At 38.7% G+C, this 23,277-nt stretch overlaps 1 protein-coding gene across 2 annotated transcripts in view; it reads left to right on the forward strand.

The window, feature by feature from the left end:
• Positions 1–23,277, forward strand: part of Ptp10D (Protein tyrosine phosphatase 10D) — a 73,574-nt gene that overhangs the window by 29,026 nt on the left and 21,271 nt on the right. For both annotated transcript variants that reach the window (XM_022064960.2, XM_022064961.2), the window contains exons 2-14: positions 770–1,013; positions 6,698–6,804; positions 8,472–8,637; positions 9,086–9,292; positions 10,841–11,009; positions 11,171–11,355; positions 12,032–12,135; positions 12,999–13,170; positions 13,662–13,784; positions 19,396–19,533; positions 20,495–20,600; positions 21,659–21,822; positions 22,764–23,063. In XM_022064960.2, coding sequence (XP_021920652.2) covers positions 770–1,013; positions 6,698–6,804; positions 8,472–8,637; positions 9,086–9,292; positions 10,841–11,009; positions 11,171–11,355; positions 12,032–12,135; positions 12,999–13,170; positions 13,662–13,784; positions 19,396–19,533; positions 20,495–20,600; positions 21,659–21,822; positions 22,764–23,063 — 2,185 coding nt within the window. The remainder of the gene's footprint in view (positions 1–769; positions 1,014–6,697; positions 6,805–8,471; positions 8,638–9,085; positions 9,293–10,840; positions 11,010–11,170; positions 11,356–12,031; positions 12,136–12,998; positions 13,171–13,661; positions 13,785–19,395; positions 19,534–20,494; positions 20,601–21,658; positions 21,823–22,763; positions 23,064–23,277) is intronic.

Here is a 23,277-nt window from a genome sequence, read left to right on the forward strand (position 1 = left end):
GTTCAGAGTCATCGTAACTGATGTGTTTTGTGGTTTTTCCCCGTTTCTCCAGGTATATTCTGGGATGTTGTGTTAGAATGGCGCCCGCTTCTTTCCTCATAATATTAAATCCATCGCTAACTGTTGGCTGTCCAGGCGAAGGTTCTCCATAGTTTTCCTCAGTCGTTCCGGACGTAAGCGAAATATCGCCTTGAAGTTGTTGACGTCCTAATCATTAACATTTTTCTACAGTTTGAACTGAACCTAAACTAACATAACCTAACCTAAACTAACCTAACCTAACTTAACCCAACCTAACCAAACCTAACCCAACCTAACTTAAACTAACCTAACCTAAACTAACCTAACCTAAACTAACCCAACCCAACCTAACCTAACCTAAACTAACCTAAAATAACCTAACCTAAACTAACCCAACCCAACCTAACCTAACCTAACCCAACGTAACCTAACTTAACCCAACCCAACCTAACCTAAAATAACCTAACCTAATCTAACCTAACCTAAACTAACCTAACCTAAACTAACCCAACCTAACCTAACCAAACCTAACCCAACCTAACCTAAACTAACCTAACGTAAAATAACCTAACCCAACCCAACCTAACCCAACCCAACGTAACCTAACCAAACCTAACCCAAACTAACCTAACCTAAACTAACCTAACCTAAACTAACCTAAAATAACCTAACCCAACCAAACTTAACCTAACCTAACCCAACCTAACCTCTTCAAAGCAGCACAGTGATTGTAAATCTTGTTCCCCAGCCCTGCTTGACGGCAGACCTCGCCATCCAGATCCCGGGCAACCTTAATCAGGATGGCATCTACCGCTTGGACTATTACCCGCCCCACGGCGTCCCTTCGCCGAACACCACGATCGCCTCCAGGGACATAGGCGACGTCATCGAATTCAGCGAGGGTCTACCCGGTACCAAGTACGAGTTCTGGCTGTATTACTCCAACAACACGAGGCATGATTGGCTCACCTGGACTGCCTCCATCACCACGGGTGAGTTCGTAGTCGCCTGTGGCCTCAGGCGTAGGTGGTTACGGGTTTTAAATCGGTTTCCAGAACAAGAAATGTAAGTTCCATTGATTCACGTGCTCAAACACCCGCAGTCCGTAGTCAGTCTCTGTACTGACTGACCTAAGCCGGTTCACAACTTACCTTTTTCAATCCTTCTTAAAAGTAATGCTCTCAAAGAAATTACATCAGGGTCATTTAAATAGATGTACGATGGGAAAATCCAGGAAATTCGTAAGTCTCTTTTGTACTCGTACCACAAAGGGTCGCACTTAACATTCAGAACCAGTGTCTACTTGGACTTTCAACAAATAACATTCTTCAAAAGAATTCGTTACCGAAAGTGAACAACTTAGGTTGTGAATGCAGAGGGCATGGTGATCGGTTACACAACGAATGTAAGTCGATCAATTAATAATTTTGGGGTATGTTGGACCCCCGAGATATTGTCCAGCAGACCCCGGCGAGAAAATATTCACGCCTGTCCAGGGTACAACTTTGCGATATCAATAAATATACCTGGTCTCCAATTTATGAGGTTACGGTCGTGCTTACATTGCGTTATCGGCCGCTGCTGTTGACGTAGGCGGGACTTTAACGCGTGAGTCACGGGCGAGTCAGTTTCGGTGCCGCTAGTAACAGCGAACTACGAATATTTCTCGTCACTAATACATGTTATTACATTAATTGTTTTTACCTTAAATCACAAAAGATGTTCAAAGTGACTTCCTTGTGCTTGCAAGCAAGTTTCACATCTCGTTAACATGTTTCGAAATACTCGACGAAGCTGTTCTTGGGAAATTGTCGAATATTTTCTTTTTGTAATTTAAGGTAAAAACAATTAATGTAATAACATGTATTAGTGACGAGAAATATTCGTAGTTCGCTGTTACTAGCGGCACCGAAACTGACTCGCCCGTGACTCACGCGTACAAGTCCCGCCTACGTCAACAGCAGCGGCCGATAACGCAATGTAAGCAAGACCGTAAGCTCATAAATTGGAGACCTGGTAGTTACATGAGCCTGGAATGACATTAGAATTACCAACAGCTGAGAAATCTGGCTGTATTTCATAAGTGTCGGTGCTTAAGGCTGCTTTACCCTTATCTGCGTAAAATACGTCAACAACATTTTTTTTCCAATCGATGTTTACTGCAAAATTAACATGTGGCATGTTTTCCAATACGACAGCCGATGCGCTCTTGTCATCGCAACAGATTGTCGATTCAATTCGAGAACCACTTGTACAGATTTGGATTAAATTTGGTGTGGAGGTTGTGACATTCAGCACGACCTCAAAATCGTACTTTTGAATACCCCCCCTACGACGGCTGATGACGAAATGACGGATACGGAAAGTCGTGATGTAGACACTGAGATGCTTGCGATCCGGTGGCCAAAGTGGGAACTATCGAACAAGGCGGATCTAAGTGCGCGCGCTTGAGGATATTGTCTGTTTCTTTGGTACGTGTCCCCGAGAGTGTAACATTACGGGTTTATCTTCCAGTCGTGGCAGTTGTTGGCGACCAACGCTGGGGGCAAATGTTGGAAAATCCTCACAGGTGCAGAGTTCGGCTTCTTGAATAATGCCCGCACATTTGACGTTTGATAATTGTTCGTAATTATATTCTGCCTTTAGGTTATGACAGAAGAAAGACTGAGGGGCCTTGGAATCCCATGTAAACTTTTGTTTCTTTTTTGTACTCAGACAAATAGGATTGCCCTCTGATCTCATATTTGCTGGAATTGTTATGACGCTTGTGAAGGAAAGTTTCTGGAGAACATTAAGAAGACCGAATGTCCGGCTGTGTCAGTCTCAGAGCTCTTAGCACGTGCGTCATCGCTTATTATGTGACGTGATGGATTAAGCTGTCTCGGCTACTCATCCTTGGGACAACAACTAACTAATTTTCTCTGTAACTTCCCAGTCATAAGATATTTGCGGTCAAGTCCTCGTTACACCTTATTTGTGATCATGTAATGTTTGCTGCCGGTGATTTGAAGAGCTGTAATCCTGTGTCCTTTACAGGGCTGTTATCGTCCATACTAAAGACCCACTCATAGTTTGGGCATACCACGGCCATTATTTTATACCATTTCAGAACTTATATTCTTATTATTATTCCCCGTATGGTATGTTTTATCGTATCTTACGTAAATTCTGTACGAATTTCGTATCCTTCATTTAATATCGACAATATTATATCGATTATAAGATATATTTCAGCACAGATAATTAAATGTGTTGATTTGTTCAGAAACTCAAATTTTTTCTGTTACTCTCTGGTAAATCTTACTCGTGGGGCATGTAGTACGCATGGGAGATACGACAAATGTAGACAAAAGATTTAATCTTAAAAAAAACCCGAATGGGAATGGACCTCTTTGGTTCACGTCGTAAATTTCAGGATAATATTAAGTTGAACAGGATGCGATGTTACGGGCTGCCTCCTTGCGGTCAGGGGTAGGAACCTGTGGTGTGTTGTAGGGAACACGATAATGAAATTAAGGGTTCCATAAAAGATGGATATTTTTTTTAATTGGCTGAGCGTAGATTCTGAATAAGGAAGTGCTTAAGTTAACGCCGACATTTTGTGGGACGCAACAAAACACCATTTTTTTCTGGTCAGATAACTCGTTTCCGAGTTGAGAGGCGTGTCCTTGCTGTTGGTATGAATGAACGAACTGCTGTTCTGCAAGCGGAAGTAATCATAGAGGATATCCGGTGCGTACCTTCAATCATGCGCTAGTAGGGGACCTTGGATTCGCTCGACTCGCTGAGCAGATGTGCGTTGCGTGAAGGGGGAATTACTTTGCGCGGGTGGTAGCACTGCTCAGGCTTCTTGTTCTATGGCCGCGTTCTATTTACATATCCAAAAGAAAGGACGATTGTGAAGGGCGAATGTATTGTGCGACATGAAAATATAATATAAAGGTATTCCTGTACAGGTGGCGTTCCTTGGTGAAATAAAGTTGGAATGTAACAGCTAAAAGATATTTATTTCAATGCAGTAGGCTGAAACAGCTGAACACTGGTTGGTTACAAGAGTATCGCTCCTGCATGAGCTTGCGCAGTGACGACCTCTCGCTGAGGGCTGCCTTCTGACTTGAAGACAGCCGGTCTCTGTATCAGTACCTGAAAAAAGGCGGTCACCAGGTTTTATTCTGGTACTCTTACACACCCCTCCATGTCACAACAGTTATACAGAAAGTCCGTCTCTTATGCCTGTGTTTTTACATTTTGAAATGAATAGACTGTAAATTAAAACAATAACCTAACCTAACCTAACTCCTTAAATCATATACAACAAGCTTTCTGGTAATTAAGAATCCCCCAAAAATGTAAACATATGTCAGATTTCGTCGCAGAAACACTGCGAGTACAGTTCGAGCTGATAATGGTTGAAAATACCGAACGTTGTAACAGACGATTTTCAATTGTTAATAAAAGTACTTCCAAATTAGTCTTAGTTCCTGAAAGAAAATAATGTTACAGGCCTAAGAAATGTCACTTTCTACAGTGTTTACGCCATCCGTTCATTTTAGCATGATTTTTATTTTGTTTTATTAGACTTTATCTGATTTCTGTATCACTTTCCTCAACGTTTTCACATTTTAAGACAATTGAAGCTTGTAGCGAGATTCGGCGAGAGTGTTAATTAAGTTGGTATTCCTGCGTAACACAAGACATTTCATCCGGTCTGTGAACTTATTAATTAGCCCGTATTACTAAAGACGTCGAACAGTCACAATCATAGACTGCAGATAATGCCAGTCAGTGACAAAATGACTGACAAATATCGAGAATTACGTTTATAACAGAACTTTGTAAATTACTCTAAATGTGTGTTAAATTCATTTAAGTTGAATGTTTTTAATTGTTTTCGTTTGTGAGAGACAATGATATAGGCCAGGGATTAAGGTCTTAGATTCTTTGTTGAAATATTCGTAGGCATGTAAATCTTACTTGTTTCTGTGTGAATGAAATGACGTCATTTTAAGTCCAAATGTGGGGGGGGGGGCGATTACTCATATGATAATTTTCCTTACATGAGGATTAACCCTCGAAATCAACATAACATGAGTTATATACGCAGTGAATATGCAAAAGTAGGTAATAGATATAATAATTAATGACACAGACAACTTTTAAACCATTAGCTAATTGTTTAACGTGATAATAACAATGGCCTTACTCAAAACTGGTAGATTATTCGTGTAGCTTTTGTTTCAAGGATCTGTTCGGAAGTTAATTAAACGAGCACAAAACAAATATAAAAGTCGCATACTAGGGAAGGAAAGGATAATTAATAATCTAAAGTAAAAACGCCATAATTGCTGGTCGTATTAAACAGAAATGGATATCTGTTCGCTAACGAGACGGCGTAATAAATAACATATAGTAACAATGCCGAAAAGACGAGTTCTTATCAAAATTTGATTTAATAAAATACTTTGTCAGTTACTTTCTTTTATCTCACAAGTTTACTTAAAGTGGTAGTTGGCACTCCTGCATCGTTTCTCGGAATTCCTAGGCTCAAATCTGCATGTAATGTTGCATTTTCATTCAGTCATCCGTAATTGTCGTACAATTCGGTGATATATAATGTCTGTAATTTGTTGATAAAATGTCGTCGGAAACAAATACGCAGAGTGACGCCACCGCGCGAAATATTGCGTCTATATTAATGCGGGATTTCGCTTAAAAGGGACTGGGTAATAAAAGAATTTTTGAGAGCGTTAGCCGGAAGTTTCTACTGTGAATGAGCACAGAAAGAGAAATCTATAAACAAACTGCAAATGTTATTGCCTGAAAGACCAGAATATATTCGAAGAAAGGGACAGAAAATCGGCAATTCAGTGAGATTTCTAGAAAATATAACAGGAAACGTTCCCCACTCCCATCTCCCGTGGCCCATGCTGATGTAGTTTATTGATCTGCACATAGATGGCAATAGATTGATTACTCAGAGTCGTTAAAACAGGTTAGTAGGAGTATCATACCAATGTACGTAGTGTAATTTAATAGATCTATTTCTCCGTGATCTAAATCTGAATTTCTAAACGATGTCGAATCGGGTTGCGGTGGTTGGTAATAATTAATAAGAGAGTACATTGAGAAAGTGCGTGTTATTTAGTTCAGAAAGTTTTATATTTGCTTGACGGATATCATCTGGATGTTCCGCCGTGCAGCTTGGTAAATATTGACTGTCGTTTCGGAGGAACCTACTGCTTACATCATCACCCTGATCTTTATTTCCCGCCTCAAGGCAACTAAAAACTACCAAAGCTTCCACAGCCCAGCTATTGAACACAATCCTGATTCGACTTTAATCCTTGCAACCCACTATCATTAAGAATAATCATAATGTTATCCTTCCATCTATTTCTTGGTCGTCAAATGTGCGTCTTACAAAGTGTTTTCATACACGTTGAGGTAGTTTACCTGCACATGAACCAAAAGTGTCCATTCATGGCAAAAGCTCTATTTGAATAGAGTTTAGGTATCTTTTTTATAGATTAAATGCCTCAACTATCTGATATAAAGGCAATACCAGCACATGGATGGTCATCGTAGATAAAAGTAGAGTGTTTTGTATATTTAGGTTAAAAGAAATGGATGCATCTATGCAAATAAATGAGATACATGGCTTTGCTTGGTTTTGCAGCTCCGGATCCACCATCCAACCTCTCGGTTAATGTTCATAGTGGGAAGATTGCCCAAGTTTCGTGGAGTCCTCCATTACTTGGACACTATTCCAGCTTCAAACTGAAGGTAAAACTTTTGAAGTCTTCTTTTGTAATTATTACTGCTGGAAATTGTTACTGTCCCATCGCATGAGAACGTCGTCAAAATGTTGTTTTAGTAATGAAAACCACGTTTCTGCCTTCCGCATGACCTTTACTAATGCTGATACCAGACAGCCACTTGGTGTCTGTGGTTTTGTTTCGCTCCTCCAGAACAAGTCTTGAGTAATTCTGTATCTTAATGTTTTATATTTTGTATTTAAATATGGACAACAGGCCTGCTCGAAATTCTGGCCAAAGTTCCAATGTACTTCTGTATAATATTAGTTGTGTTAAGTGTTCTAAAACAGGGAGATGCTTTATCTCCATTGCTCTTTAACTTTGCGTCAGAATGCACCATCAGGAAAGTCCAAGATAGGCAGGAGGGTTTGCAATTGAGTGGGATGCATCAGCTATTGGCATCTGCTGATGATGTTAATTTATTGGGGGACGATATGAATACAATAAAGAGGAAGGCTGAAGTTTTACTAGAGGCTAGTAGACAGGTGGGGCTCGAAGTAAGTACATGTTAGTGTCTCGTCGTCAGAAGACACGCGGGCAAAATTATCTTAGGGTGGCTAATAAATCCTTTGAAAGGGTTACAAAGTTCAAATATTTGGGAACAACAATAACAAATCAAAATGACACTCAGGAGGAAGTTAGGAGGAGATTAAATTCCGGAAATGCTTGCTACTTCTCAGTTCAAAATATTTTGTCTTCCCGTCTGATTTCTAAGAACCTGAAGATTCAAATATACAAAACAATAATATTGCCTGTTGTTTTGTATGGGTGCGAAACATGGTTTCTCACTCTGAGGGAGGAACACAGATTGCAGGTGTTTGAGAATCGGGTGTTGAGGAGGATATTTGGGCCTAGGAGGGAAGACGATGGGGCGTGGAGAAAACTGCATAATGATGAGCTTAAAAATCTGTACTCCTTCCCAAATATTGTCAGGGTGATTAAGTCGAGAAGAATGAGATGGGCGAGGCATGTAGCGCGCATGGATGGGACAAGAGGTGTGCACCGGGTATTGGTTGGGAAGCCTGAGGGGAAGAGACCTCTGGGGAGACCTAGACATAGATGGGAGGATAATCTCAGGCGGGATCTATGGGAGATAGGAGTTGAAGGAGACTGAATTTTGTTGGCCCAGGATGGTCCGGTGGAGGGCTTTGGTTAATTCGGTGATGAACCTTCGGGTTCCGTAAGCCATCTGGTTGGTTGGGTCCACTATTTGGGAAGCCTGAGGGGAAGAGACCACTGGGGAGACCTAGACATAGATGGGAGGATAATCTCAGGCGGGATCTATGGGAGATAGGAGTTGAAGGAGACTGGATTTTGTTGGTCCAGGACAGGGTCCGGTGGAGGGCTTTGGTTAATTCGGTGATGAACCTTTGGGTTCCGTAAGCCATCTAGTTGGTTGGGTCCACTATTTGGGAAGCCTGAGGGGAAGAGACCTCTGGGGAGACCTAGACGTAGATGGGAGGATAATCTCAGGCGGGATCTATGGGAGATAGGAGTTGAAGGAGACTGGATTTTGTTGGCCCAGGACAGAGACCGGTGGAGGGCTTTGGTTAATTCGGTGATGAACCTTGGTTCTATAAACCATCCAGTTAGTTAGTTAGTTAAGTGTTGCATTGTGCTTTGCGCCCTATACAGGTACTTAGTTTGCCAGAGGCGTCAACAAATGTGCTTCCAGTTACGGTAGAAGACACGTACTATACCTTCCAGAATCTGACACCCGGAGCATCGTACCAGGTGCACTTGTTTACGGAGTATGATGGCAAAGAGAGCATAGCATATACGTCAAGGAATTTCACAACAAGTAAGCACAAGAAACAGGTTCAGCGAGTTTACTCAGTAAGTTTATAAGCTTGTATTTTTCTGTAATGCCCTCAGAAGGAATAAGAATCTTATGTGGAAGCGGCTGGTAATATTCACTGTCCAGAGAGGAATAATTCAGTCACTCGCATTGTGAAAGAGCCGTAGTTTAGGGATGCACGTGCTACAGTATAAAAAATATAGTATGGAAGTTTTGTTCATTGAAAGTTACGCCTATATAAAAGTTAATTTTTTTGCCTACATAAAAACCTCATTCATGTTTATCTAAAAATTTTACAGTGGAACCACGGTTCCCTAGTTAATGTTGAATGACGTTTTAACTGTAGAAGTATATTTGTACTGAAATAAAATTTTATTTACAAATTAATGTGGTCAAAGTGAAGTTTTATAATGTTACGTAATATGCAGTAACGACAACACTTTCTCTCCAGAACCAAACACACCTGGTAAGTTCATCGTGTGGTTTCGAAATGAGACCACGTTACTGGTGTTGTGGCAGCCGCCGTATCCTGCTGGCATCTATACGCACTACAAAGTGTCCATTGATCCAATGGATGCGCTGGATAGCACGTTGTATGTCGAGAAGGAAGGAGAACCTCCGGGACCGGCTCAGGCCGCATTCAAAGGCCTCGTACCAGGTGAGAGAATTATAATTCTCATTTCTTGTGATTATTGTGATTTTTGGCCGTGAGTGTGCGTGGGCTTAAAGATACGTGAGCTTTTGAAGCTGTTTGTGTCTGTATAAAATTAGAATTTAAGGCCCACAGCTAAATGTGGTGCGATATTAAAATGAAATAAATGTCAGACTGTAAAGGAATCGGACAGACCAAGGATAAAACTGCAAAATTATTACATGAGAATGGTATGCTAACAAGTGATATGTGCCAGGCTGTAAAAATGCCTTTCATCAGGATCCTAGAGAAGTAATGCAGCGTTAAGTAAGGCTGACAGATGGGTTTCTTGCAGTTCAGCTGAAGAAAAATTCTTTTGGAAGACGTAAAATATCGCCAGTTTAATAGACTTGGTGAATCTCGTATCGTTAAAGAATGCCGCAGTTTTAGTCGCGCCACGGCAGAAATGTTTCAATGAAAATTAAATGTATGATTATTATTTTTTTATCATATGAGCATCCGACCAGGATGAGATAAAACGAAAGTGGTACACCTCGGTCTGTGATAATGGATGCTGGTTCATCGTGCGGCAAATGTCCGTGCATCAGGCGACTGTGACCGTGACTTCCTCCTCCTTGATGGAGTTGAAGGACGGTCACACTTACGCACATAATTTTACTGTTCACAGTGTTTTACTGTATTGTCGTCGTTGCCTGATGGAGATTTGGCGTTTGGCTTGTAGTCTCAGTAACAAACAATTGGCCATGAAAGAATTATAACTCATGTCATGGGTATTGAATATGTGAGGCAATTAATTTCCTCAAAATACTGAAATGATTAACCATACCATCGTACCGTAAGTATGAGACCGCGGATGGGTAGAAAAATAAAGAAGTAAGAAATAATAATACAGCTCATGTTCCCTTTTGTCATCTTCTTTGTATGTTGGTCAAATCGCTTGCACAGTAAACAGTCTCAATTGAACAGTACAGAGACAGAGTGAACACAGTTTTTCATATTTTCCTTTCCTTCAAAGAAAGATCTGTCCATGTAAATATTACCCTCCCATCTACAACTAGGTCTTTCCCACAGACTTTCTAACCAAACTGTTGTACATATTTATCATCATATGCATGCTATATGCCCTTCTCATTTCATCGTTCTTGATGTGATATCTTAATAATTGGCGAGGAGTACAAATCGTGGAACGCCACATTATGCAATTTTCTCCACCCGCCCATCATTCCATCTCTCTTAGGTCAAAATATTATCATAAGCAGTCTGTTCTCGAACGCCCTGTCCTTCCCTTAATGTTACAGACATAGAACATCTTAACTGCTATTTTACTTTGAATCAAACGAGCACGTAGAAGGATTCTGATATAATGTAACAAGAAAATTCTCATGGGATTACAAGCGGAAAGAGTACATGTGTCAGCAGCCCATATTATGAAAATTAAATTATTTTGGAAGGCTGCTATATCATTTCGAGAATTATGTTTACGTTTCTTACTGTCTGTTATTGACTGATTCATGTTTGTAGGTGGTGAATTACCATGGCTCGTATCTCTTCCAGGTCGTGCTTACAACATTTCAGTACAAACTCTAAGTGAAGATGAAATATCAGCACCCACGACAGCTCAGTACAGAACAGTTCCTCTCCGTCCCCTCAATGTAACGTTCGACAAGAGTTCAATCACCTCGAGTTCGTTCAAAGTGCACTGGGATCCTCCAAAGGGGATAAGGTAATGTGTCACTAATTTCTTTGACGTTACAACCCAGAAGACAGCCATCTTGTAAGAACATTGTATATGCCGGCACAAAAATGTCGAAAAATCATGTGGCTTATTTGAACATTCTTTCTGTCTGTCATCACATATCCTGCATATGCCCACTCATTTTGCAGTGAATTTGACAAGTACCAAGTGTCAATCAGCGTGCGGAGACAGGCTCCGGTAACTCGCATGCGTGGAGAACCGACGATGTGGGAGTTTAAAGAGAACCTTGAGCCTGGTCGCAGCTATCAAGTGGTTGTGAAAACTTTGTCAGGCAAAGTGACCAGCTGGCCGGCCACTGGAAATGTGACAGTCAGTGAGTATGCAGTCGCAGTTGTAACTAGTTCATGAATGAATTTTTGCTATTTATTCATTATGAGGCTTCAGGTTTGGGAAGTTGTCGGAAGTCCGAGAAACCTGTCTTTTAGGTCATCAGAGTATATTGCTTTCAGAAGGATCATGCCAGATTTCAGAGGAAGGAGGAAGCCTCTGTTTTCTACACTAAAGATGATGGGGGGAAAGTACCTCTGATATGTTGGGAACAAAGGTCACAGTGTAGTGTTTAACGCAAAGGGATTTACTATCATAATTTTACTCAGACACTCCATTTAATTGCTAGGAATTACATTAAATTAATAAAATGACTTCTACCACGTTATTCCCCGTTTGTCATTTATACTGATATTCAACTTTACATAAGTTAAGCAGCTGAAAGAGGATTATTAAATAAATAAAAAATTGTCGGTGAAATATCAAGAAGTTTCTTCTATGACACAGTGCAATTATCCTAAAAAGTTTTCAAAAACTTTTCTATCTTCTTAATTGTTTTGTTAAATGCATGAACCATATGAAAGATTTTGTCTGTCATAGAACAGAATTTAATAAATTTGTTTTTATTTAAAATTGTATGTTCCTCCATACACTTTAGTATTGTTACAACTTGGATTGGTCTGTATAAGTATTTAGGGTGAAAGTAAGACATTCTGTTACAGAACCCCTACCAGTCCAGGATTTGCAAGCGAGCATGGATGAAAAGACGGGATTTGTGAAGTTGGACTGGCGTCCGGACAACACCAGCCTTCAGGAGGGCTACAAGGTGAAGTGAATTAACTAAACAGCTGACATACTTTATATACCAGTATCAGGACAGACGGACACTTACAGAGGGCAATGTATCCCATGACTGTTCTTCAAGCAGGTTACTCGGTGATACCGCTTCTGAATTGACATTGAATTAATTGATTTGCTATAGACAAATAAATGAATGTCAGTAACAAGTAGATTTTTGGGTTTAATTTTGTGTTTCGATTTATCCCAGTGTCATTTCCTGTGTCGCCAAACTGGTTTCATAGTATGCAGATAGTTTTAGAAACACTTATAATTCATGTACTCCTTTCCCCGCATTGAAGTTTCCTACCAAATTTGAAAGCCTTGACTGCAATCTAAACATTGCAAAAGAAAATGGAATCCAAGTGTTGGTTTTGAAATAGTTATGTGATGAAAGAAAGAAAAAATCCCTCCCTTGCTTTGCTTTAGCAAGTTGTGAAACAGATTTGAAAATTTAACGCAGAATATACAAGGTGTCAGTCGCTCTGTCGCCTAGCTTTGTAACTGTTGTTGCTACAATTTATTGTTTTTTGATCAGACTTTGTAATATTTTTGAGTTGCGCGTCTGGTCATCCATATGGATTAAACCTTATGGGTTTCAAAATGTTTTAAATTTTAATCTGTAACTTTTTATCTTACGAAAACTATTGATATGTTCAACATTTCAACCGTCATCAAAACCCTTTAGAATTGAAAGTTGTTTATATAGTATGCATAATATTGATTTATATGTCTTTTGAATCAGGGAAAAGACAGACAAGACACAGCTTATTGAAGAAAGTAATGTTACAGGTGAAGGGCATTATGTGATTCAGTTTGTCGATGCTAATAATTATGTTTCTGTATGGCCAGGTGAATTATCATGAAGTAGAATCTTTTAATGGAGACAGTAATTCTCTGTACGTGGAAAAGGCGGGAACACTTTTGCTTGAATCCCTGCTGCCGGGCAGGAATTACTCCATCTCTGTGCAGGCAGTCAGCAATGGAGTGGAGAGCAACGAGACGTCACTCTACCAGGCAACTCGTGAGTACCTGCCACAGCTAGTAGAATTAGTAAGCGTTGGCACTGTGAAGTGATGCAGGGATCGGTACGCACATTCGTACCCTGTGCCATCTTATGTATAAAAGGAGAGAAATGGATTTTTGGTAAACTAATCTTTAATGAGTTTATGTTAAATTACAGATACATTTCCATGTCGTTGTTTCTCTTTTGTCTAAATTTTGTGTCTGTTTTAGTGCATATTTTTAAGATGCACATAAATTTATTTTGACCTTAACTAACACATAGCTCATTCTGACCAAAATAGTTTTAAAGTATTGTTTAGGTTTCTGTCTTACTGAAAGTTCTCAGTCTGAAAGAAATAATAAAATAAAATTTATTTTAAAGAAGTACCTCTCATTTGGGGTCATGGATAGACAGATGTGGCCCCCTTATAATGGCTTTTACAATCATGCTTTAATCAATAAATATCAAAAAGTGAGGTATTTTGAATAACGAGATGGTTAATTTTGTAGGACCATCTTCACCAATCATCGAAGATCTTAAGCCAATTCCTAATGGACTGAACATCTCTTGGAAGTCAGATGTGACAACTCGGCAGGATAAATTTGAAGTTACATACAACCGTAATGACACAGGTAAGATGAGATAAATCTGTTCAAGAGTTCAGTGTATGTTTCCCATATATGCTATCATGAAATGAAATCCGTGGCGTAACAGCTCCAGAGAGCCAAAGCCGACTAGCTTGACTGCTGGCCTCACGTTCACATGCCTAAGCAGAGGTGAACGATCATCCAACCAGATACAGGGTGACGTGTGGTCAACACGACGAACCACCAGCCATTGCTAGCTTTCTTGACTGGATTATGCTACTCATTGTAGCTCCCCAATTTCCTCACGATGCTGGGTTGGCACCGGTCCCATACACTGGTCGAAAGCTCATGAGAAATTTTTTTTTTCCCCCGGGACTCGAACCAGCGCGCATTCCGTATCACCGGTCCGAAGCATGATGCCTCAGACCGCGCGGCTACGGCGCGGGACTATATGCTATCATAGTCCTTTCATGTTAAAAATAGATGCAGGCACAGAATGTGTGATGTGAATTGTGGTCTTCTGTATTGTGATGACGTGTAGTCAAATAGTTTTGTAGGTTGTTGGCATCATTTCAGAGGAATCTGTCTGTTCCATCTTCTGCACTGACTACAAAATTACATGGCGTTACAACCTTGAAGATCACAGTCTATTTTCACTGCTGTAAGAACTTCGAATCCGTGATTGCGTAATGTTTGAAGCGAAGACTACAACGTAACTGCACATGTTAGTAATTTCTATTGCAGTGTCTGTGTACTTAAAATAACTCTGGGTTTCCCGTCCTGAAGCAGGTGATAAGAACAAATCTTGAATACAAGGAAAAAAGCTTCCTTCCACTTCACTCTGTGACTAAATACAAAGTGCGCCGTGTATTTTGCTTTAGGTATCGCTGCAGCTTCTAAAAGGTGAACGCAATGCAAAATCCACCCCTGAAGACAAAATCTCGGTCTTTCAGCGTTCAAGGCTGAATTCAGTGTTCATTTCATTATATCTATGATCACATTCCTAATGATATCTGAGATATACAGGAAAACACGTGCGCATGTTACGCTTTTTATTTCAGAGTTCCAGTTTGATAATAGAGATGCATCCTATATGCAGTTCAGTTAATTTTAGTTCATATGTGCCAATATTATGTCACATCCCCTTATCTAACTCAATGTATAGGCCATTAGTTCATATGATCACGCAGTAGTTATAATCAATGTTGCACGCGTTAATGAGTTCTGGTGCAGAAAACTCTGATGGATGTGATATAACTCGCTTTGCAACAAGCTGTGTCAGTTCTGGACAGAAGATCAACATTTTGGAGACCACCTCTGCTTCCAGCCCTTCAAGCTCTCCGAAACATTGGTCTTCTATCCAGAATTGACTTAAAGTACACAACGTATTTGAAGAATGATCTATTTTACAGCATTTTATGCTACACAAGTACAGTCAAATCACAAGGCGATTCTCAAATTAAAAAGTAAAGTAAAGCTATCCTGCTGCACACCATGGAGGCACTTCGGAGGGGGGAGAGTGATGCAGCTGCTACTCATTCTCGACCTCAACACTAGATAGGGGTTAGTGGTCATTGCCGTGCACTGGCCACAATTTACGACTGGAGACGGTCCCGTGTTAGAGGGCGTTGTGACAGAGAGCTGCCAAGAAAGCAAAACTACTCCTTTACTGTGCGGAGGAAAACTTTACTTTGTCGTGATATTTCTGTTTTTTGTGTTCTTCTCCCCCTGCTGATATCATTTCACAAAATGCTGATACTTATCTGCAAATAAACTCACAGAGGATTGTAATACTAGGACACTTTTGGACAAACAAGGAAACCATCTTTGTTTTATGTGCATAATGGATTTAATGGTTATTTGACTGTATATCCGATACTTTATATCCTCAGTAAACTTATCCCAGACATACAGAAATTCTCAGTTTGTCAGGATGCTAATTTCTTACACACTGGAAATAGCAATAAAGACGTCATTCCCAGTCCAGGAGATTTAAATTTATCAGGCGATGTGGAAGACCTCGTTGGTTGGTGAATGATAGTACGATGTGATTTACTGCTCGTAGAATTGTTGCTGTTTTGACATTTTACGTACATACTTTGTCCATATCATAATTACTGTTTATGCATTTCTCAGCATTGCTGTTGAACATAATTACTTTCATGCCTTCTTCAGGGCCAGGCTGTTATGGAAATGAAAGATATTTAATTATAGGAATTTAACTCTTTGGGAACTCATTAGAAAAAATCTGCCTTATTCTGGTAACAGAGGCATTTCTCAGCATTGGAATTCTCTTCCTTCTTAATAAAATTATAAATCAATTAATCTTTATTTAATATTTTCCACTCTCTTATCGCTATTTGTTGGCTTGCCTTTGAAGGTGCGTATAAAGTATTTTAATGAAAACTGGAAAGGCACTCCGAATGTGCAAAGTACAAAACCTGTACTAATATAGAATCCTTTTTAAAATTTCCAGCGACACATGCGTTTGTGCTATCAAAACGTGTCTTTATTTCCACGCTCATCCAAAATCGTTACGTTTACTAGAAGGAATCTACTCTGACTTGAATTTTCTTGCAGAGAGTGTGGGAAATGGAATGAAGGACCAAGGTCAATTGGAACAGTGCATGAGATGACCCTTCAGTTACCAGGAAATCGCTCATAACACAGCACCAACTAAGAAGGATGGTTCATGGCCCAAACTTTCTAGACAACAAATTAGTTCCCACCTCTTGTCTCTTTCTTATGGACTACTTTCTGTTAGCATCCTGTTAAAATGTGAAATGAAATGTGAAGATGTTTACAGTTCTGAACAAGAAGTCTCATTCATGTAAACTTAAAGCATTCTGAATGATATAAAGTCAAAGTGGGTTCCTGTGCTAATTTGGAAGGAACTGAATAGTCAGGTCTTTCGTCATCATGCTGTTCGTAATTTGGTCACTCGGAAATTGGCAGAAGAAATTTTGTTAAAAGATTTCTGCCATGTTTATTCTCGAAAGAACATGTTTTCTTGCGTGAGAGACCTGACTTCAAAGAAATTGGCAATTGAGTAAAAAGTTAAATGTTTTTTCCTATGTCTGTAACAAGTTGGGACAGGAAAACACTCCTCTTAGATTTCATTCTGATGTCAGTAATCAGATATTAACGTAATACGAACAGTGTGGGAATGTTAGATGACTGTTGGTAGGTGAAGAGGATGTTCAGAAACGCTGTATTGAAACTTAAAAATGGCTTCCGAGTGGCTGTCTTAAAAATGTCTGGTGATTATGTGTATCGAGTTCACGTTACTTTATAATTTGGCTCTTAAAGACTGAGGACTGTTGGTTAAACTGAGAGGGGCAGATATTTTATGATATTTTACATATGTTGTTGTAACTGTAAACATGAGTGTTATACACTACTTGTTTAAAACAAATTTTAGCAAAGAAGGAAGAGAGAATATCAAAAGTACCTTGAATATGAAGTTTTTTTCGTGTTGGTACTTTTTTACATGCTTCAATTAAAATCACACATTTCTCTCCAGAAATGTAACACATCTCAAGAGAAAAATAATGATTTTGCCTTGAGGTATTCTAAAATAAAATGCAATACTGCTGTGATGACATGTGATGTTTCAGACTTTTTTTTTTTTTTAGATTTCCACATCAACATTAGGTTCTCAAGGGCATAGATTTTTTATTTTTTAATTCATATATAATTTTTATTTTATAAGTAAAACCATGCTTATGCACAAGATTTTTATTCTAATAGTAAATTTGGAATACTATCGTACCTCGTACATCACTTTCAAAGAAATAATGATTCATTGGATTTGAGGTTTCCACAGTGATGAGTCTGAAGATGGCTGTCTTCTGGGTTGTTGCACCCTAATGATGGAGACAGCAAGGACCTCATAAACGTTGGTTAACGTCTACCAGACTGCAGGGCACAACAACCCAGAAGACAGCGATCACCTGATGATTCCCTCTGATGAAACAAGACTGTAAAACTTTGTATTTCTGTACCCAAACAGAAGGACATTTCTTGCCTTTTAGCGTCTATAATTTTGATACACATTACATTCTCTTGGTATATTTATGTGAAACTTCAATCCTTCAATTATGACAGCCATTTAAGTGTATCCTACCCAGTGGACTGAAGTGACTGAAAATTCATGTACAGTAGTCACGAATCTGTGCATTCCAAGTCCATTAGAAGTAAGAGGGAAGGTTACCGGAGAGGTGGGAGTGATAGCGGACAAGGAAGAATATACTGTCCGTACTGTAAACATTATGTCCCAGTGGCATAACTTTGTAGATCACTATCTCAGTTCCAATGCTGGAAATGTCTTTGGATAACATAGTATATTATAAGATATTGTAGATGCGTCATATTGTGATTTATAAGTATTAAAAATATATTAAAATTGGCCGTCAATCACAATATAAGATAATTAAAAGATTAAAATATCATTTTACGTTCCACATGTAAATCGAGTACTCGATAAGGAACGTAAAATGATATTTTAATCTTTTAATTATCTTATATTGTGATTGACGGCCAATTTTAATATATATTTTTAATAGTATATTATGTTAGTGCTAGCTACTGATACAGGCTAAATGCCCAGTTTGGTCGTAGCTAATGTGCCTGGTTTATGCCATGCATAAAGGCCAGTGTCACGTGATGAAACAGGTCTGTACCATGTATAGAGATCACCCCTGAATGGTTAAATAACTGGCAACCAAACTGTCTGCAGTGTTATCAACTCTAGTGGAACAAAGGAAGTTTAATGCAGCATATTACATTTTTAAATGACATCACAGTTAACAAGCGTAACTAAGCGTTATTTTGTTTTGTCATGAAATGACATCCTTTCTGATTTCTGTTTTTTTCTTCTAATCACATTTCCTGTTAAGAAAGAAAAAAGAACTTCAGAATATTTAGAATTCATTAGCCAGTAAACGAAGATAGCCGACACATCATTTTGAGAGATAACGGTACAGCGAAACAAACTTTAATAATGGACTGTGGATGAAAGTTCTGAAGGTATTTGGTGATTGTGCCTTGGCATGGCCTTTGTGGTGTGGGTGATATCTTTATCGACTGTAACAGATTATTTTGATATACAGAGTAAAGCTTGTTATAAAGTTGAATATCTTGTATTTTTGTTCCTATTGAATTCTTATTACTTTTTCTTTCCTGTAGCCTGTTTATTTGATTTCAATTTTGATACATGTTCAAAGCCATATAACAACACAAAAATTGTCAGTTTAAATTATTATCTGAGGATGACTCAATGTGCTGAATTCTATATCGTGTGAAAATTCAATTCTAAAGGGTTTTGATGGCGGTAGTTTACACTTGAAATTATTAATTTTCAGGACTTTTTCCATCGCCTGTTCTTTAAAACCACGACGTTTCGGAGGCTGGTTCTGTCTCCGTCTTGAGGTGAGAGGTACCTACGTCGTGGTTTTAAAGAACAGTCGATGGAAAAAGTCCTGACAATGAATAATTTTAGACTTTAATTATGTTTTGTCCTGGTCTTTTGTCATTCTCTTTTGTTCTTATTCATCCTCTCAACTGATTTTTTGCCAAGTGACATTCACACCCGATAAGTGAAGTACGAAGTCACTCGTGTAACTGCAGAAGCTAATAGACCAGATTTTAATTGCAGGTGAAAGTGTGACAACAATTACTACAGAGTCCAAACTGGTCCTGGAAGACTTGTACCCTGGTGCAGGCTATGAGGTGAAGGTGTTTGCTATCAGCCATGGTTTGCGCAGTGAACCGCATGATTATTTCCAGGCAGTTTGTAAGTACACTCTGCTAGTGCATTGCGTTCGTATAAAATGAGTTGAACAGCTGTAACCCATAGTTTTGATCCATATGCAGAGGTTGTGTTTAGTATGAAAACATATGACAATGTAAAATAAATATAATCATAGTATTAAAATATATTAAAATTGTCCGTCAATCACAATAAAGTAATATAAGATAATTAAAAGGTTAAATTATTATCCTTTGTTCCATATCGAGTACTCGATTTACATATGGAACATTCTCGACATGTTTCGGCTTTCATAGAGCCGTCATCAGGTGTATGTTATAAACTCTTAATTCAATTACTAATTTTTAATTTTCTTATAATTTCTTCGTTTTTCACATTGTTTCAACATTTTTGTTGTGTTATATATCATTGATGCTATCGTATTGTCGGAGCGATGTTTATGCTGTGTATATTGATCAGAGAAGTAATATCCAATTTGTAAGAGGAAAGATCAGAAGTACATCGTATCGGAGTGAGGTTGGTTATTGAATATAATCATCTATAAGTGAATAGTTTAGGGTCATCAGAATTTGTTGGCTACTGCAATTAATGTTTTCAGGATTATCATACTGACCTCAGCTACTAAGATATAGTCATCTTCAATGTGTCGCTGTAAAATAGAATTATTTGAAAATTAAGAAGTTTATGTGTAGTTTATGAATGTTAATTTAAAACATCTAGATGGACTCATTAGTATGATACTGTAATAATATTCTGAACATTTAAAAATTTCTGATAATTTACGTTGTAATTATCATGATTTATATTAAATGTTGCTCTATTATATTCTAAAATTTAAATGTGCTAAATCCCACATGTAAATCTCCTATACTGTAGAAGGTGTAACGCTCATATATTATTATGTTTACGGAGTGCATGAATGTCCTTCAGCTTGAACTAAGCGTTCAGTACCGGTACCAGTACCAGATATTTTTCTGTGTTTCAGTTCCTCATCCACCGAGGAATCTAACCATTGAGAAGGTTACAAGTAATTCAGTACTTGTACGTTGGGAACCTCCACTAGATTCTATATATTCTGAGTATTCTATTAGGTAAGTATTAATCAACATTAATCTTTCTAATGCCATTGAGTTTTGTGTTGAGGAGAAGTGAAGTATTTTAAATGAGTTTAAACTGAATAATTTTGTTAGTGTAGTTGTTTTGGATGACTACTCAGTGAAAGAATAAGTACTTTGTTATCTGATAAGCCACGTGAAAACAAAAAAATTCTGTGAAAGTTTCTGGATCATATGTTTTGATGGAATACTTCACTGGAGAAGGCCACTTGGGAGAACTAGGTGTAGATGGTGAGGGATAACCACATTTATCAGGTTCAGGATAGGGTCTAGTGGTGAGCTTTTGTGAACGTACTGTTTGATATGTAGGTTCCATAAAGAAAACAGAGAAATATTTTACGTGCTGTGTAATTATCAACTCGTCTAGGAAGACCATGCACCGTAGTGTCGGTTGGTTAGTTCATTTGTGTCATAAATTTTTGTCAGGGTAAGTCAGTCAGTACTTGAATGCCTGAAGAACTGGCATGTGACAGTACAGCCAGAGCGTCACGTTCCTACCGCACCAGTTTAGAAACTTTAAATTCAGGATGTATGCAGGATCATATTTCCTGGACTTCTCTACTCGATAAACAAAGTCATTTTCAAACAATTTCAGCAATGATTTTTTTAACTGATATTGAAATTGATAAACTGGATTTCACTGGTATAAATTCCGATTGTATGTTTTAAAAAAAACGTAAACAAAAGAGCGGTAATGGACGTGTATAACAAATCCCCATGTTACATACGAAAAATTTGCTAGGGGCTGTGAAGTAAATACCTTCAAGCTGAAAGCTGATTTAAAAAAAGGTGACCTCTGTATGTTCAATTCTGTAACATATTAAATATTTCTCAGAATTACCACACATTGGATGCAGGTCAGAGGTCAGCTTCATCTTGTGGTTGGCTACAGGAGGGGTCCCAGTGGGGACATGATAGCAAATAAACAAATCACTGTTACTGCCATGAATCGAACCTTGGTCATCCATTCACTTTTCTTAGTTGGTCTGGCTCATTAGAGTTTAACCACCGGGCGATAAAACAATATGTTACAGGTACAGGACCGAAGATAACGATCAGTGGCTTAAGTTGTCATCAGTGAGTGAGCATGAGGCTGTCGTGGAGGACATGACACCGGGAGAGAAGTATCGTATCCAGGTAAACACAGTCAGCTATGGTGTGGAGAGCAATCAACCGCAAGAGGTCACTCAGACTGTCAGTGAGTATTATAAAATGACACAGATGCATCAAATTTCTTTTACCCTGAGTTACAGCGGTAAGACTGATGATGTCTCCTGTAACACTATTATTTTCTCCTTAACCTGTTCTCTTCAGTTACAGGCTCTCAGCTAAATACATTATTTTATTTTTACATTTTGTGCTTTCAGATTATTTATTTTTCTCCTCAGCCCTAATAACAATATAATGCTTATAATGAATGTTACGGTAGTCAGATCAATCTGAGATCACTTTATGACAGTGTTTGTGTACTAATGAGTAATCCAGAACAGGCCAGATATCTTGTAAAATTACAACTGGTTGTAAAACCTATGAGATGGTCTGTGCGACAATATTAAAATTAATCTGGAAGAATAGGTTCAGGGAAGTGGATTGGTTTGAAGTGGCTGAGTTAATGGACATTTCTTTGGATTATAATACTGGAGAGCTGGTAGTAATTAGAATTAATAACTTTCTTGTCATTTTCCACGTGTCGTTAGAATCAATTATTAAACAACTTCATTTCACTTTTGTTGAACCACAATTTGTTGGTTGGCTCTCCTCTTAACATCCTCCTTTACCTAACCAAGCCACTAGGTCTTCCTCAGTATCTTCTATTTTCTATCTGTAGTTTAGTCACTTCTTTTACATTATAATGCATTAGTATGAAGCATAATAATTATGTATACTGACTAATATGAGTGTACAGACCAACTCTAGGACCTATCCACCTTTCTGCCCGGTGTGTCTAATGGCCGTCCCTTCTGGAGTGAAATGATTGGTTGGAGTATGAAGCTAAACACTCATATCCATGTAGTACAGAAGTTAAAAAACACTTTCGTACTTGGTACAATTCCATAGTCTTTGTCCATCTATAAAATTGAAAGAATGGGGACATTTTGAACTGTTTGTTTAATCTCTTATACCTTCACTCTGTTACAGGACCAAATCCTGTGTCAAACATTGCCCCTCTTGTTGACTCGACCAACGTGACCCTGGAATGGCCTCGTCCGGAGGGCCGTGTAGAAATGTACGTGGTGAGATGGGCAGCTGAAGGTGAAGAGGAACCTCCACACACAAAAAACATCACAGAGCAAAATTCCAGTTCCCCGCACGGGTCAGAGGAGCAGCCGATCAGAGTGCTCATCGGAGATCTCATGCCAGGAGTGAAGTATCTTTTTGAAATCCATACTGTGTCATATCACCTTGACAGCGACATCACAAAGCTTCCTGCCAGGACTAGTAAGTTGATGAAATCACACGTACTCATTTGACACAGAAATATGCCCCATTTTGCATTTACCTCTAACATCATAATACAAACACACGAGGAATTAGATAATTTTGTAGCACTGGTAACACCCACAGTCTGTTTAGCTGAGTAAGGAGCAAGTGAAAACCAGCAATTTTTATTGTATCTCTTCACAAAGGATAAAGTTTTCTGTGGGTCATGTGA

Source organism: Zootermopsis nevadensis, unplaced genomic scaffold (genome assembly GCF_977971745.1).
Source record: "Zootermopsis nevadensis isolate Lab colony 2312 unplaced genomic scaffold, Znev_1.0 Znev_ptg000061l, whole genome shotgun sequence".
NCBI lineage: Eukaryota > Metazoa > Arthropoda > Insecta > Blattodea > Termopsidae > Zootermopsis > Zootermopsis nevadensis.